An 18,632-nucleotide genomic window follows, 5' to 3' on the forward strand; every position below is an offset into this window, starting at 1 on the left:
ATAGAGTATAGAGAAGGATTGTTCTTTCCAAGAGGATGTGGCACCAGAAAAGTGAGATACATTTGGAAGGGAGGGAGCAACAAAGTGAGAAAATGCTGAGTGTGAGGATGTGGGGCAGGCAGGCAGAACTTCTGACTGCTCCAGGCCATCCTGATCCCATTCCCTGTTCACTAAGTGTTGTGTCTCCAAATTTGTGATCCCCCAGAGCTGCCTTTACTTGGATTGTTAGTAATTATTAATTCTTTTTGTCAACAGCATGTGAGTTGCAGAGATGGCAGCATCTCTGTGCCAGAATTTGGGTTTTGTTCCACTTCTGATCCAGCACATTCCTGAGTTTTACAGAGCTCCATTCCACGCTTATATATTCTTTCTTGAGAGCCCCATTTTGAAAAGTGCAGTAGAACCATGTAGAATTAAGGATGGTGGGAATCAGGGAAGATCCAGGGGTTTCTCAGGGACACATCTGTGCAAGATCTGTTGGCAGACAGAACCTGGCAAAGCTGAGGTTTTGTTTTGAAATGATTCACAGCCTAAGCACTGCCAGGAGGAAAGTCAGAAAAGACATGTAATTAATTTACCAAATTATTTCAGATTCTGGACGACAGAAAGCAGTGGTGGAAGGTTCAGAACAAAAGTGGCAGCACAGGCTTTGTGCCAAACAACATTTTGGATCCTCTGAGGAACACAGAAGGTGGTCAGGGATGGCCAGAGCCTGCCTACACCCGCACCATCCAGGTACTGTCCATCCTGGGGGCAAAACCTCCTCTGGAAGTGTCAGTGTGTGCACAAAACATTTACATTTCTTGTAGAAGATTGGTGTGGGGAGTCTTTGCTTCTTTCTTGCCAGGGTTGGGATTAAATGTGTGAGATGGTATTACTTGTTTAGACTCAGGTGTTTATTAGTTCCTATCTATAACTAGTTCCTGTCTATCTACAGAAATGGAGCACAAGCTCCATTTCTACAAGCTAGAAATGGAGTCCTATCTCTCTCTCTAAAGGCCTTTTAGGGATAAACTATCCAATTAAGAAATGACACCTGAATTATTTCCACTTTTAACCCAATAACCAACCACCCGTTCCTGCAATGGGGACTTTTTTATCCAATTACACAAAACTGCCCAAACTCATGGAGAAGGAGAAGGAGAAGAAGGAAAACAGGAAGGTGAAGAAAAAGGACCAGCCTCCACCCTAGAAGCTCCATCTTGCTTTGTATATATTGCTGCATTCTAAACCCTTAAATTTTTCTTCCCTGTGGTATCACACACTTCCATTCAAACTCCACCCCCCTAATCCCAGTGCTATCCATTAATTTTGGAAGCCTTCTCCATGGCCCCAGGTCAAATGCAGTGCTCTCCTGTGGGTCACTGTCTGTCAGCACAGAAAGTCTAAAATTCTCAGCATCCAGGGTTCCAAAAATGATGTGTGTATTTCACAGAGAACACAGTTGATAGAGATACTGCAAAAATGTTTTACCTCAGGTTTTTGGTTTTTTTTTTTTTACCTGCTTATTTGCTTAGAGGTGGTAACTTCAGTCCTAGTGCATGTCTATGCATTTATTTTAATTGCAAATATCCTTTGTGAATTGATAGCTGTTGATGCCAAAGAAGGAGTTTGAATTATTTAAGGTAGGGTCATCTTTGTTTTTCCTAGAAGAGTGAGCTCCAGCTTTTCCTTTTATTTTCTGTCTTTGTGTGTCTCTATCCCACTCCTGAATTTATTTAATTATTGTAATTTTGGAGTCATAAAAAGGAGGTATATTTGCTTTTGAATTCACAAAGCAGGTGTTTTTAAATTACTATGTCTGTGCATCAATAGCACTCTATTATCCTGATCTCATTTAATTTTCTTTCTTTCATGTAGAGTTGTGGAACTAATAATTTTGTTGTTGTTATTTCTTTTATATGTTGAACAGAATTAGAGAGAATTACTTTAAAAAATACTTACATCAGCACAATTATCCACCCAAGTAAGGATATACAGGACAAAGTTGTAATATGTATTTTTAGACAAAATTTAAGGGGGTTAGAGGCTGCTAAATGAAGTTTTTCTATTTTCTAAGACCTCTTTCTTTCCTCTCTTTTTTTTCTAATACTCTTGAAAGTTTAGGCAAACAAGTTTGAATTAGGAAGAAATTCCAGGCCTCCCTCTAAATCAGACTTTTAAACCAAACTTTTCTTGAAGCTTGAAGTTTAATAATTTAATTTAATATTAATTCATTGTGTCTGCACCTCCCAGCTGATGACTGAAAACGAAGAAATGGCACAATGTTTTGCAAAATAATGCAGTAGACCTGCCTTGATTTTGGTGGGTTTGACTCAGACCACTTCTGAATTTTCCTGTCCCAAACTGTTTGCCTGTGACATCTTGGCTCATTCTGCATTGGTTGTGGATTTTCCTGTCTGTGAAGTGAAGCATGCATCTAGAGTGCTTTTCAAATCCTGATTTAAAGATCTGGCTTGGTTTCCTTTTTTCCTGTGCATGTTATTTTGTGTTTTTGGAATTTGCCACCAAGTCCTGAGCAGGCTGAGTACAGTTTTGAGTCGAGGTTCTCACATTATTCTTCTGTTATTCACTTCAGAGTTTGAAGTTCTCTGTTTGAAATGATGACAAGACATGGCATAAAATAAAATAATCATTTCCACAAAGCATTCTCCATGGACCTATGAAAATTAGGGTCAGGGAACATGGTTTAAGATAAGTTTGTTACTTTGCCCTCTGGCAGGTTATTCTACAGCTTGATCATATTTGAATGTGAGCTTGAAATACTGTGAAATTATTTATGAATGAAATGAGTTGCACAGGATAAATGAAGCCTTTACCAAGACATTTCAGTAATGCTGTTTAAACCTGGTGGTGATTATTTTAATTTTAGCACTCCTGAGCACTCTCATTTGTCTGTTTTTCCTGTGATGGACACATGGCTCATTTGGGAAGTGTTTGCATAACTCCATTTATTTTCACAACAGCACTATGAGACATTGCTGCTGTTTCAGAAAGAGCTGATTTAATAATTAAATAAATCAATGCCTTGCCCAAAGTCAGACAGGAGAACTTGTGGCTAGATCAGGAAATCAGAGTGGTTCCTATCAACCCTTTTGCCAGACCCTGGACAGGAGCAGTGCCTGGTGCTGTGCAACTTTTGCTGCTCTCCCAAGTAATTTTCAGCTTTCAAAAAGCTGCTTTCACAGTGGCCTGGCTGCTGTGGCCAGCTGCAGATAAGTGTCATGAGCCAGGGCAGTGTCTTCCTTTACAGACTAATAACCACCAGTGCACTGCTCACCAAAGGGTGTTCATAGATTGTTAGGAAGAATTAAGGGTGCCATTGAAAAATTCGATTTTTTTTCTCTTGATTGTGCTGCAGACACCCCTTCTCTGAGAGATGGATGCCTCATTATCACAATTACCCTCAGAGCTGTAATGGTTTTTTTTTTGGCTCTCACTCTGTCCCCCTGCCTAGTGACTTCTAAGGCCACACATTACTTTAAATCCTGATTTTTCACTCAATTGCTTTCAGGATCCAGGTCCCAAAAAGTCACTTGAAAGCACTGAGATGATACTTACAGGACACTGCCAGCAATATCCCAGTTATTTAATTATCTTTGTGAGTCAGAGGCTGTAACACTGTCTTCTGGTCAGTTGAATTATTTCCAGGAAAAAGTGTTTTTGCTTGTTTGGTACTCTTGTACTTTTAGGAAAGAATTTTGCTGAATTCTTCTGTTTTCTGCTATTTTTAATTCTTGTTCATCAGAGTTTTCTGGGATGTTGCTCCATTAATCTGTTTATTTTATTGTGAGCCATCCCTGGTATTTCCCTATCCTATTATATATGAACATAAAGGGTTTCCCAAGCACTCTGATTTCTTATTTTGTAAAAGTATTGCTGGTGAACCTATGAAATAATTCATCATAGTATTTCCTATTTTGTGTGCATTTTATTAACTTTGTTTTAACACTCTTGAAAATGAAGTTTGAAGAACATAATTAGGATAGAATTGTGTATCTTGGTGGGTGTGTTAATTAATCTCCTGACACCCTTTTGGAGGTGAGACAGTTATATTATCAGTGATGTGTACAAAATCCTTAGGCAGAGAGTAAATGTTTAATAAATTACAGGTTTTGGTTTTTTTTTTTTTAAGAATTAGAGACTAATCCTAGCTAATAGCAATTTGAATAAGTAAATTCTGTCTAAATTTCCTGTCAATTCAGTAAAATCACAAATGTGGAATGCCCTGCAAAGAGCAGCTTAGGGACTTTAATGGGATTTTAGTAGGCAGCTGTTTGCATTAGAGCTGAACCCACCAAAGTAAACTCTGGCAAAAGACCCTGCTTGCAATTTTCTCTTCCAGTCTTGGGTACCTCACTGGCCCTTTTGGCTGAAGATGAGTGGTTGGTTCTCTCTTGTCCCTTCAGTGGAGTCCCAGGACAGGATCCAAACCACAGCTCTGTTGATAGAACTGAGGCTGGATGCTCTGCAGCCCTCTTGGTGGGCTGGTGTCACTGTGCAAACAGGAATGTGGCACTGAAACCTCCAGAAAGAGAGCAAACTGAAAGCTCTGTGTCTGTGTTCACTTAATGAGAACATTTCCCACTGGCTTTGCTTGTTTCCAATGCCTCTTTGTCTGTTTTTCCCATAGTTTGAATATGTATATTCCCTTTATTTATTACCAAAATATATTTGAAAATATATTGTTCCCACTCTTTTACACTGAACAAGAATTAGGGTTGGAACCATTAGCATTTCTACTCAAACTTATTATTTTACTTCCATTAAAAATAGATTGAATCATACCAAATCTTGTTTTTTCACCAGATGCAGCCTGTAGTGTGTTGAAAACAGCTTTGGGGCTTATTTTTTTCCCTGTAAAAACAAAGATTTTTCTGGCAAGAAATAAGAAAACAAAATTTAGTCCCAGTAAGCTTTTATGATATATCCAGATTTTTAATGAGTGTGTGTGTACCATCACCATTCCAAGCATTTGGAAAACCATTTAAACCAAGTTTAAAGCACTTTGTTCCAATTTATGTGAATTGAGGTGATCAGAGGGGTGAAACACCTCTCCTGTGAGGAAAGGCTGAGAGAGTTGGGATCATTCAGCTCTGGGGAGACTCTCCAAAGGCCTGTCAGGACCTAAAGGGGCCAGCAAGAGAGCAGGAGAGGGACTTTGACAAGGGCAGGGAGTGACACAACAGGGGATAATGGCTGTAATTTTAACGAGGTTTAGGTTGGATATTGGGAAGAAATTCTTTACTGTGAGGGTGGTGAGGCCCTAGCACAGGGAAGTTTTGGATGTCCCATCCCTGGAAGGGTTCAAGGCCAGGTTGGATGGGTGTTGGAGCAATCTGGGATAGTGGAAGGTGTCCCTGCCCATGGCAGGGGGGTGAAATTAGATGGAGCCATCAGGTCCCTCCCAACCCAAGCCCTTCTGTGAGCAGCACCTTCATCTCATTTGCTGAGCTAGACAACATTTCTTTAGCTAGAAAAATTAAGCACTTTTTGCATACCTGCTGTGACTTAACTCTTATTTTTCTCCAGTTACAAGAGTTCTTTACATTCCCCTGACAATCTTTAACCCTTTGGCACTCTTTTCCTTGCCTTTTGTTTTCTATTAAGCCTGTTTCAGTCTGGGTAGGTGCTCTGAAAAGAGCTGATTGCTTGTATGGCATCACATGTGTATGTTTTGTAGCCAGCACTCTGTTCCCTATTCAAAAAAAGAATATTAGAATATTCTTATTCTTACATGTTGTTAGAACTATTAGCTTCCTAGTGATTAAGAAGAGGTAATTACTAAGACTGATGTTTCTTTAGTTTAAATTGCTAATGTGTATGAAATTTCAGGAGTCATGTGTGAGACAGTTACTTTTCACCTTTCTAACAATACTATTTGATGTGATTTGCTCCATTTTCCTCACAGCAATTACTGGGAGAGCTTTCAGAGGTAACTGATATACTCTTCTGATATTGAATCTCAAAATTTCCCCTTTTGGACTATGTAGTCACCAAATTCCATAGTGCATGCTTCTTTTTATAGCAATGAACAATTCTTTTTATAGGGATGAACGTGTGGATGTCCTCAAAAGATCCGAAGTTAAAAAAAGAAGCATTAAATGGGATTCAAATATATAATTGGATTTTGGGCACTGCTTAGCAAAATGCAAAGTGTATTTTAATGTGGTTGCATTTGTCAATTTAGAGTTTGAGTGACGCTTCCAGATTAATTTTTGTTTGCACTGCAGCAAGTTGTTTTGATGAGGATGATGATTGCAGTACAACATGTTTTTGCAGTTCCTCCAGCAGCATCCATTGAAAGTTACATGGAGTTTTTAGCTCTCTCTTTTTCTGGATTATGATTGTGGCAGTGTGCACTGCATGTCTTGGCTTGTAACTAATCCTCTCTATCATGAAAATTTTACTTTTTCTTCGTGTTTTTTTCTAAGAAGATCAAAACACACATGAAGAAGGTGCATTTTGGAGATAGCAGACCAGTAATTGGAATCTGTGAACAAGATAAAAGGATATGAATGTCATTGGAACCTTTTAGTAGCTGTGGAATTTTAAAACTCTTTGACAAGATTTTGAGTCTATTACAGTACCTCTACATATAATAAATTATGCTATGTTTGCTATACACCTAGCGGGGAACTTTCTTTCCACCATAGGGCAAGTTTTATAAATATATTTATTCTGCTTGTTCACTTTTATATTATGCATTTCACTTTCCTTGTCATTCAACAATTAAGGAAGCATTCATTTTCTTAACATTGTAGCTTTAAAATACAGAAAATCAATTATGATTTTTTTCAATCTCCCCACATTGCACAAAGCAGTTAAGATGGAGGCCTTTGAACAACTGAATGCTGAGAGAGAAACAAATGAACAAACAAAAAACTTAATTGGGAGATGTTTTGCAGGGATGTATGTTTGATTTATTAGCTGACTGTTATGGTTTAAGTGAAAAATCATCCAAGGGAAGTAAGGCTTCTTTCTCAGGCTGAATTGATTGGCTGGAGAAGCCAATGGGATAAATTTTCTGCTGGTGTAAATCAGTCTTGCTGAAATGGTTTACACTCACTAATAAATCCTTGTCCATCAGCTGCACTTCTCTGAGCTGGGGGTTCCTGCACAAGGGCAGTTGCTGACTTTTAAGGAAAGTTTGGTTGTCAGGGCAGTGATCTGCTGCTCAGATTCTAACATATGGCTCCTACAAATATTTCCCTGCTTGATCTGCTGTAAAACCCTCTGCCTCCAAGGGAATAGGGAAAGGCATTTCAGGAAGGAGCAATGAATCTGGAGAATGCATTCATCTCTCTTCATACCAAAGTAAGCAGATTCTCATGACTACGAGATGAGGCACCCCTACTGAGCAAACAAAGTTTAATATTGAACCTTCAAGCCAAAATTGTGGAGAGGGAACACTGTTAACAGTGATATAAGGAGTTTGAACTGCCTGAGAGAAAGGGGCAGCATGGGTGGCTTATGGATTTGTCTGTCTTTATGATTGCTCTGGGAAAATACAGGTGTTCTTTTGTAACTGGTCCCCTTCTAAAAGCAAAGAAGAAATAACTTCCCAAAGTTATTCCTGAGACACCTGCTAGTTAGTTCTTAGCAGCATGATAGCTTACATGTTGTTAGAACGTTGCATGAAGTGGGGGAGAAAGAAATAACAGCCCTGTTTCAAGAATTGTGCAGGCTGGGGCTTTCTTTTAAATCAGATTATTGCCTTGAGATGGCTTGTAGTGATCATGTCAATAGCTGAAAAGGCACAGGAGGAGCAGGAACCTCTTAAATGCTGTCTGCAGTTCAAGAGACAATGCATTGTGCTATCCTCAGTGACATTTATAAGTTAAAACATTAGCTGAGTTTAGGTGTGGCTGAATGTGTTAATTTTTCAGGGTTTTTTTTTTAATAACATCTCTATAAAATATACATTTTTATACTGATAAAGTTCAGTAAGTCAAAAGTTTTGAAAGCTGTTAAAAAGTGCCAGTTACTTGGAATTTGAGATTTAAAAAGAATCTCATTTATAAAATTATTCTGCTTGAAAGAAAGAAATGTGTTTCAGAGGATTTCCTTGCTGTGAGTCTTGTGTCCAGCAGAGAAACTTATTACTGTGATATTTTCTGAAAAATCCCTTCACCAGGATTTCTTCTCCTGGGAGGATGAGAAGCCCCAGCTTCTCCATGTTTTGCTGCTCTGGAATGTGGTCTGGAGATTGTTTATCTAAACATGTGAATTGTTTTTAATTAATAGCTAACCACAGCCAGCTGTGTCAGACTCTCTGAGTCAGTCACAGGTTTTCATTATCATTCTTTTCTAGTCTTCTGATGTATCCTTTCTCTATTCTTTTTAGTATAGATTTAGTATGTAATTTTCTTTTAATATAATATCATAATATAATAAATCAGCCTTCTGAGAACATAGAGTCAAATTCTCATCTTTCACCTTGTCCTGGGGACCTCACAACACAAAAGAAACTGCTGCCAAACTTTGATGCCAGATCAACTTTTGGCAAATTTTGGAATGATACGTGGCAAGTGAGATGCCTTAGTGGACTAAAAGGTGCAAAATTTGCTGCAAAGCCTGGGTTTGTCTGACATGTTGCCCAAATGCTGTTCCTGACTGAGCCCCTCTGCCTCCTGCAGAAGCAAAGGACGGACTACGTCGCGAAGCAGCCGGAGCCGGCTCCCGCCACGCCCTCGCCGCCCCCCACGCCTGCTCCTGTCCCCGTGCCTGTCCCCGTGCCTGTCCCCCTGCCCCCCAGTGCCCCAGCTCCCATCCCAGTGCCCGTGCCCAAGGCGCCGGCCGCCGTCAGCCGCCAGAGCAGCACCTCCAGCGACAGCGGCGGCAGCGTGGCCCGCGACACACAGCGGCAGAAGCAAATCCCTGTGGATCGTAAGTTTGCCCTAAGATGCAAGACAAAAGGCTTTCCTCCTGTTCCTGTGTGCTTGGCTTAATTCTGAAGTCCCTTAAAGTTGTGTTTCAGATGAATCTTGGTGGAAAAATTTGGTTTTAAGCTTATGTTTAAAATACAGGTTTGCTATGGATGTGTGTTCTGACCCTCGTTATCATTTCTGTAATGGTAGTTTGGCAAAAACACTTTACACGTGTCCCATCCTAAATCACAGAATTCACAGAATGACCAGGTTGGAAGAGACCTTTAAGATCATCGAGTCCAACCCATGCCCTAACACCACCTCAACTAAACCATGGCACTGAGTGCCACATCCAGTCTTTTTTTAAGCACATCCAGGGATGTTGACTCCACCACCTCCCTGGGCAGGCCATTCCAGAACTTTGACTCTTTCCATGAAAAACTTTTTTCTAACATCTAACCCAAAATTCCCATGTCTGGGATCTCTCTAGTCAGTGGTTTTTAGCACTGGAAATGCCCATGCTGACATGCTGGCTAATGCAGCATATGTAATGACCTGAACTCACTGCCACATTACAACCTAAATTTCTTGTACAATCACTTAATGTTGTTTTCACACTTCAATTCATGATCATCCACATTTCTAGGTTATTTGCACCATTCTGAAACATGCATTCAGAGCTTCAAGAACATGTGCAGGTCTGGGTGATGCACAAGAACCATGATGTGTAATAGTTTTGTAGAGTTACTTTACAGTTGGCTTGGTCAAAGCAGCAGCAACTGGCATGGAGCAGACTTTGGTGTCCTTGTCCCAGGAGGACACAGGAACATATTCCATACCTCCATAGCTGGAAAAGCTTGGGAATGTGCATCCAACAGTGTGTGGCTGTCTTGAGAAGTTCTGATTAAGGCCACCTTGAAAATATGCCAATGGAGGCATGCTGAGGCTGCTACTCAGTATTGACTGAAAAGCAGGTAGGGTTAGAAAAGCTTGTTTAGTCAGTAATTTCTGTCCTAAAAGCACTTTAGGCAGTGTGATTGCTTGGCTTAGAAATAATTGAAACATGTAGGCAAGCATTTGCTGCAGCTTTTAAAGTAATAGCTGTAAAAATAATGAGCTTTTTGTAGTTCAGGAGTTGACAGCTTTTCGTACTCACTGCCTTACCAGCAAATCCTGCTTCCACCTAAGGTCAGAAACTGGCACTGAGCAGAATATTTCTGGGGAAGGGCTTCTTTGCCCCCTGTCCCCAGTGGATGGGAAGTGTCCCTGTGTGGATAATCCTGTTGGTGGAGTCTGTGGTGACACTGCCTGGTGGAGGACAGGCTCCTGCCGAAGCTCTGAGCTCAGGAAGGCTCTAGAAACTTTTCCTTATGTTCACCTAAGGGATTGTCTGGCTGGAAATCATGACTGGAGGAGCAGGCTTCACTGCTGCTTCCCAAAGAAAGAGTTACCTAAATAAAAGCAGACAAATAAACACTTATAAAAGATATGAGAAGTTAGGGTGATTTCCCACACACACATGCACAAAAATGAAAATTTTATGTCTGTGGAAGGACTTTGTCATAGCATGGCTGTGTCCATGAATCCATGATGGCCTTCTCTATCCATTCCAGATGGAAAATGAGAAGACCATGATCCTGCCTTCAGGTACAGGGTGTGTGTGAGGTGTGAAGAGTTACTGTAGAGGCCGTGGGTCACACACAGGAGATCCTGCTGGCCCAAGCCCAGTTAATGAGCTTCAGGCACCTCAAAACCCTCACAGAAAAGGTTCCTTTGCAAAGGCCAAGTACCCACCTGAACCCTGCAGAGAACACAGCAGAGCCTGCCCCACACCCTGCTTATTTCTGATAACCCATCTAACAGGAAGGATCTCTTACCTAACAGCTAAATATTTGTCTCTTGATACAGTCTTGGTCTAGATTAAGCAGAAGTCTTTTAAAATCTGTGTAAATAGAAGGTAGATAGCAATGTTCTGTGTCCCTTCCTGCTTGGGAAAACAGTGGGTGCAAGATTTGATAGCACTGCCTAAAGGCTTTCCTGGTATAACCCCTGTCAGGTTTGCACAAATCACTGAGCTCGTGTCACTGGGCTTCTGACTCACACTCAGGGTGGGGGAGAGGAGAAAACCCTACCCAACAGGGCCTGAATGCCTCAAATATTACAGTAGAGATACTTTTTCCACTTTCAACCTGAGGCTGTTTTGCAAAAGAAAAAAGGAAATGGTTAAACCAACATTTTTTCTTCTTTCTGCTGTGGTGATTAAAGAAATAATCCTAGAGGCCTATGTAAAGCTTGTTTTTATTTGTTTAACTGGCTAGAGATATTGATCCCTGGAGAGGTTTTGAGAGAAACCCTGGAGAGGTTTTGAAAGAATTTAAAAGGACAGCAGAGAAGGCAAAAATTCTATCCTACAGGGTTTTTTTCATATTGAAATTGAGTTGTTTTCATCTGTTCCTATCAGTGCAATGGGAGAAAAGGAATAGGTTTTGCCATCTGAGTGCTTTGACAGGGTGGTGTAGTTACTGTTTGTGTATCAAAGTGAGAAGGTTGAATAAAGATCACTAAAAATATCTTGGCAAGGAAACCCTGAGAATTTTTGAGATAATTGGAGTTGTTTGTCAAAGGATTTTTATAGTTGTTCCAATGTTATGGGACAGAGAATTTAACTGTGTGAAATCAGCACCTTCTCTGAGCCCAAAAGGTTATTTATACCTCATTGAATTCTACCTGTTTTTGTGAAGTGATCCACAGAAATTTTTATAGTAATTTTAAACAATTCTCACTGTCATTATAATTGATCTTGTTGAAATGACTGAAAAGCATTTCAGTTTGTTGCCTGCTAATGAACAGCAAATGTGTTCCGGGGATAATGAATTCTTACAGTTTTGTTTAAAATGAGAAAATAAATAAACAAATCTTGCCCAATTCTTGAGTCTCTGGTGAGAGCAGCTACCCCTTTTTTTTTATTATTCCTTTTTTAATGCAAAGTGTGACAGTGCTTCAGCTCAGCAGCCACTCCAAGCTTGGAGTGAATTCAAATTTCTCAAAACCTTATAAAAAATGCAATTGCTACAAAAGCTCATTAGATATAAATTGATATATGTCAGCAGCTGTGATTTTTTTCTTTTGTTTATGTTGATTTGCACTAAAAAGTTGAACTTTCAACTAAAGAACTGTTTGTGGAAAGTACTACCTTCCTACAGTGTGAGCAATCTTACAACCTTCCTCATCATTTTCTTGTTTTCATTTTTAAACCCTCAATCCTGTTTGGAAAAAAGCCAGACTATGACAATTGAATAACCCTCCATTCCCATTTTATTCTACAGCTGGGGTGCTGTCACACTGCTCTGCACCTCTCTGTGACATCCAGTCATCTCTCCTCTCTGGGGTCTTAGTTGAATTCTGTCTGGGGTTTTGTGTTTGTTTATTTTTGCTTTGTTTTACAAAGGGAGGATTGGGAATATTGAAATATTCCATGGGGGGAAAGGAGAGTAATTGAATAATCAGATCTAATGAATGAATTAAAAAAAACAAGGTTATGATTTAAAGTGACATAGAAGAAATGACTTGGCTTTGATGAAGAGAATAATTTCTGTGAGATGTCTCTCTCTCTAGGCAGGAAATCCCAGATGGAGGAAGTGCAGGATGAACTTGTGCACAGGCTCACCATCGGCCGGAGCGCTGCCCAGAGGAAATTCCACGTGCCACGGCCAAACATCCCCGTGGTGAACATCACCTACGACTCCTCCCCTGACGATGTCAAAGCCTGGCTGCAGTCCAAAGGATTCAACCCTGTGTAAGTCCCAGGACAAGTGCAGCCAAACTCCTTTCAATAGAAAAGGAATTGCTTTCCTGCCAGGATGTGGTCTGACCGCTTTTGAAAATCAGGCAGCCTGAAAATCCAGATGATTTCTTGATCAAGAGATGTCAGCTGCTCTCTTGGAAAAATTAATTTGTTTTTACATATATATACATATATATAGAAATATACACATACATACATGCATGTATATACATATGTATATATACACATATATATGTACGCATATATACATGTATACACACACATATATTTACACATCTATTTATACACATACATATGCATCTATATATACAGACATATATATATATATACAGATATAAACATATATAGTCATCTATAAACACATATATTTTACATGCATCTACATATACATATACTCATACATATATGTGTACATATATATGTATATATACATATATATATACAAATATGTATATATATATACATCTGTTTATATACATATGTATGCATCTATATGTATACCCATATATACATCTATATATACATATATAAACATATCTATTCATCTATAAACACTTATATTTTATATGCATATATATACATATACACATACATATATGTATAGAGATATATATGTTTATATACATATATCTGTACACATATATACATATATATACAAGTGTGTATATATATATACACACATATTTATACACATATGCATCTATATATACACACATATATATACATCTGTCTATGCATATATAAACATATATATTCATCTAGAAACACATATTTTGCATGCATCTACATATACATATACTCATACATATATGTGTATATATACATATATATGTGTATATATATGTATATATACACATATATGTATGAGTATATGTATATGTAGATGCATGTAAAATATGCATCTACATATACATATACTCATACATATAGATGTATATGTGTGTGTATATATAGATGTATATATGTGTGTATACACATGTATACACACATATATACATCTATAGATACATATATAAGAATATATATTCATCTATAAACATATATATTTTACATGCAAATATATATACCCATATGCATACATATATGTATATATAGACATGTATGTGTATATATACATATATACATATATATACATCTATATATACACATATATCTCTATTTCTACATATATATGCATCTATATATACACACATATATACATCTATATATGCATAAATAAGCATATATATCCATCTATAAACACATGTATATTCATCTATAGATCTACATATATACATGTGTGTATAAGTGCACCTAATACATACATAAAAATATATGTCAGTGTGGTTATAGAGCTACAGAACCTCTATATATTTTATATCTATAGACTCTGTATATAGTAAATAAATATAGTGTATATATATTTTGGCCTCCACCAAAAAGTCTACTTATCATCCCATTGCCTTCAGTAGTCGTGCTGCAGCACGTTTGCTCTGAGTTTAGCAGCCCTAGCCCAGGCAGTGTGGGATGAAGCCAGCCTTGGCCAGTGTGGTGTTGCTGATTTCCTGTTTGCTCCCTTGCTGTGTCCCAGGACTGTGAACAGCCTCGGTGTGCTGACAGGGGCTCAGCTGTTCTCCCTCAACAAAGAGGAACTGAGGACTGTTTGCCCAGAAGGGTCAAGAGTCTACAACCAAATCACGGTACAGAAATCTGCCTTGGAGGTATGGACAACTCTTCTCACTCACCTGATTTGGGTCACCAATTTTGAACCTGTGGAATTAGATAACTCCTCCTGTGAGGCAGGAGGTTTTCCCTCAGCTCCCATCACATTGATAAACTTTATTTTCACCTGAGTTATTTGGTATTAACTCATTGGGACAGCATTCATCAAAACACCAGGTGAGATCTTCCCCACTTCTAAAGGGGTCCAGAAACATCAGAAACAGCACTCAAGTTTAAGATGTTTTGTAGTGTAACCAGAATGCAAGAAGAGAAAATCAGCCAAAAAGAGCTTTGGGGGAAACAGCAGGGGAGTAAAATGCCCCTTTTTCTGCTTCTTGCTTTGCCTGGTGCTTGGACAAACACATACTCCTGACAATTTTGGTAGTGATAAGTTTTGCTTTATCTTTGTAGAGGAGATTTGATTGGTAGGGAGTGAGAAATTGGTAGGGTGAGCCCAATGCTGTTGGCCTTTCAGGTCAAACACTGGGGCACCTGCACTGAAGGGAAAACACACTGGACACTGTGCTAGCAGAGTTTCTGAACCAAAGATCAAGTATTTATTGCTCTGCAGCACTTTGCTTTAATTAAAGAAGTTTTGTCTCTTGAACACCTTAAGCTTGTATCCAGAGCTGTGCTAAGGACAATTCTTGCCAATTTTAAACCACTAAAATTGGAGATGCACCTACTTTTTTTTTTTTTTTAACTTGCTGTGGCAAGTAGAGAAATGATCTAGATGTGAGATCAACCCAACTGAGAAGTTATATTATCCACATCCTATTTAGAAGAAAATCTTGAAGAGGTTTAAAGTATTTTCCTCTCCTTAAGCTGAGACTGTATCACTTAAATGATTTTAAACATTAACTACCAGACCTATTTTTAAAGACAGGCTTATGATGATGCATATTTTACATTTTATATGATCAGTGTGGATCAGAGAGCATCATTTTCTAACACTGTCAAAATTGCTTTATTCCCTTCTTCAAACCCTATTTTCCAGTTAAAGGAAAGGAAAAATATTTCACCTTTACTCTTAAGAATAGAAGTCCAGTCCAGGGCAATCCATCATTTCCTAGTGAAGATATATTTGTATTCTTCAACTTTTTTGCATGTCTGCTGTCTTATTTCAGTGTACTGAGATGGAAGCATTTTTACAGTGGAATTTGGTCTGAAAAGCAGAGATGCCCTGGATTAGAGGGGTCTTTTCCCCTCCATTTTGTTACTCTGCTTGCCCCAGTCAGGCCTCACTCTGCAGGAAACTCAAAAGTCCAAAACTTGTCTGATAAATGCCCTACAAGAGTTAATTAGCAAGCACTTAAAGACTAAAAAGGTCATTGTTTTTTGGTTGGGGAAAAGGTAATAGAAATGTTTATTTCTGCCTTGGTTTTTTGAGGCTGAATTTCAGAATTTATGCAATTCCTTAAGGCTTTAGCCTGTTTTTTGCTGAATTATGTCATCAAGGGAAGTTTCACCATCCTTTCTCTCCCTATAACAATATTATAATAGAATGCATTTCAGGCTCATCAGTCCTGCTGTCATTGATGCTATCAGGAAGGAAAATTCTTTCAGCTTGGGCTGCTCAGTTATTCTCAGAAAAATATTTGTACATGACCTCTGGTGAAGTGCATTGTTGGGTATCTGTTGATGGCTTTTTATGCATGACCTCAGTAATGGGTGCTGCACTTGTTGTGTATGTGAAACCAAGAGGGCAAGGACAAGATGAATTAAGACAAATAAAGCTGCTCCCTCAATTTCAGAGTCACTTCTAGGCTCCCTGCCTTGCCCTTCCTCTCTGGGAGAGGAGATCAGTGGTGTTTTAAGTAGGAGGAGCACTGTAGTTAATTTAGAAATTGTCTCACTCTTTGTGGCACCAGCTACTGCATTTTAATGGATATAATGGGCTAAATCTATTTGAAATTTTACGAAATTAATAGGATGCATTTCAAGAGTTCAGAATCAACTGCAGGATTTTCCCCTTAACAGTTCTGGAATTTGTTCTATAATTTTCAAGACCAGGTTCTGCTTTCTTACTCAGAGGGTATTTTGGAAGCTGATTTTGAAGTTTTGGAGGTCATGTCTTGGCCAGATTGTACAGTAGCAGATGTACTCTTGCTTTATAATCCCCCAGTTTTATTCATGCACACTTTGAGAAGTTCTGCTCTAGTGAATAGACATCCTGGCCTTGCTAATAATTTCATTTATGTTGAAAAAGCAATGTTGGCAGCTGGTTCAGCAGACCTGGTTCTCTCTCTTAAAAGGTGAAGTAAAGCCTTGTCCTCACAATACTTCACTGTTGCTAATATTGTAATAGGGTCCAATTTCTATGAGTGTGCTCTAAATTTGAAACCTGTGTTTCTGTGCTGCAATGCCTCATGGTGAATTGTGTGAGAGCCTGAGACTGAATCCTTACTTAGCTCTTGCCTGTGCAATCCCATGTGCATGTGTGAGCTTCTAAACTCCTCAAGGATTTATTTTCACATGTTTAATTTCTAAATATGATTGCCCCGAATTTTAAGTGTGGATTCCTAACAAACTCATTGAGCTTTAACTTTGTCTTTACTGAAGCCATATTTTATGAACCCCCTAAATATGAGGCCACTTCCAGGGCCTCATGTGGGAATTAAAGATGCTCAGCAATGATGAAATATGCTTTTAACAGTCTGCAGACTTTTTTTCTGGTCTATGTTTAAGGACAGTGTAAATGTCTATTGGATCTGCAAGGTGAGTTTGTTCAAACAACTGTCTCAACAAAATGCTGACAGAGGAATTTCAGCACCTCTCAAGCCACAAGTAAACTCTTCTCTTTTGTTTATAGGCCAGCAGTGGTAGCTCAGAGCTGCAAGAAATTATGAGAAGACGGCAAGAAAAAATCAGTGCAGCTGCCACAGATTCAGGTGTGGAGTCCTTTGATGAAGGAAGCAGCCACTAAATGTGTTTCCTCTTTTCTTTAATTCCATTGTCCATAGCATTAAACCATCCAGCTTTGCTTTAGGAAGCAGGGAAGGGGAATGTCTTATTGTATTGTAAACATAACTAGCCAACAGAAAGAAAATTTACAGTAGTCTCCACAGAAGTACCTGCTGCTGGCTCCTCATCATGAGAAATGAACAGGTGAGAAATGCAGTGGAGATTCCTGACAGGTGAAAACATTGGTACACGATTCATTTACACCCAGAGATGAGTCTTGGCTTCATGGAATTAACACGACAGATAAATTGGAGCATGTCTTTGTTGGTGATTCATCTGAGGGAAGCTGAGCCAGCAATAAAAAAGCACTTGAACCCTTCAGTAATAATAAGATTCTGAATCCCATCTCTTGCTGTAGTGTGCAATTATGTCTCTTTTGGCTCAGTCTTTCTTGTCAGACATTTGGCTGCAGGATGTTTACTTAAGTTGTCGACTCCAGCAAATGTGGAGGAAATGTTTAGGGAATGAACAGCAGCCCAACACAGACTGAATCTTTCCTGCATCACTCCCAAGATGTTTTATTACTAATGATGCTGTTTATAGCAAAATAATATTCTGTACATTGATTTTATCCGTATTTCACCTGTGATGAACTATAATATTGCACAAGAAAGAGTAACTAGAAAATAGTAACACAACCCAGCTCAAAGAGGTGATGAGATCTGCTGTAGCCATGCAACAACTCACAGTATATTTTTCTTTAAAATATAATTGCATTTTTTTTTGTCTGTAACTTAACCCTTCGAAAAGAACAGTGTATAATCTAGACTTTTCTGTGTGTTGATCCCAGATATCAGTTTTTCCTCATGCAAAAAGCCTTTGTAATTGCCTTTATAAATGTAATCTTTTGGAAAAGTGGATTCTTGAAGGTAAAACAGGGGAAAAAGAAAAGAGAAACATCCCTTACAGAAAATGTTATTTTTGGAGATGCAATGATTTTTTGTCACAAAATGTTCTGTTTCACATGGTCATGTGATTTTATATATAATATATGTATTATATATAATATATAATGTCACTTAATTTAGACAAATTTAATCATCTAGTTTGATTAAGTTTCATAGTGCCTTTTTCACATGAATCAGCTTAAAGTCTGCAATAAACAGTATTTCTTGTCTGTTAAATTATTGTATCTTTGTGGCTACAAAGACAGTATTGAAATAAGAAAGTAATCTTGATTTTTGCCATTAGTTTGCTTTTCCTCTGCCTACAAGGGAAAAAAAAAATCTATTCATTTTTCACAAATGAAAAATTAAAATCTTAATAAAGGTGTTAGTGCCATTTATTGTAAA

General features: G+C 38.5%; 1 protein-coding gene across 6 annotated transcripts in view; it reads left to right on the plus strand.

The window, feature by feature from the left end:
- EPS8 (epidermal growth factor receptor pathway substrate 8) overlaps positions 1-18,632 on the plus strand; it is a 129,408-nt gene extending 110,776 nt beyond the window's left edge. For all 6 annotated transcript variants that reach the window (XM_059848040.1, XM_059848044.1, XM_059848045.1 and 3 more), the window contains 5 exons: positions 592-735; positions 8,640-8,889; positions 12,486-12,666; positions 14,246-14,375; positions 17,189-18,632. In XM_059848040.1, coding sequence (XP_059704023.1) covers positions 592-735; positions 8,640-8,889; positions 12,486-12,666; positions 14,246-14,375; positions 17,189-17,302 — 819 coding nt within the window. In that variant the 3' untranslated portion in view covers positions 17,303-18,632. The remainder of the gene's footprint in view (positions 1-591; positions 736-8,639; positions 8,890-12,485; positions 12,667-14,245; positions 14,376-17,188) is intronic.

Source organism: Haemorhous mexicanus, chromosome 5 (genome assembly GCF_027477595.1).
Source record: "Haemorhous mexicanus isolate bHaeMex1 chromosome 5, bHaeMex1.pri, whole genome shotgun sequence".
Taxonomy (NCBI): Eukaryota; Metazoa; Chordata; class Aves; order Passeriformes; family Fringillidae; genus Haemorhous; species Haemorhous mexicanus.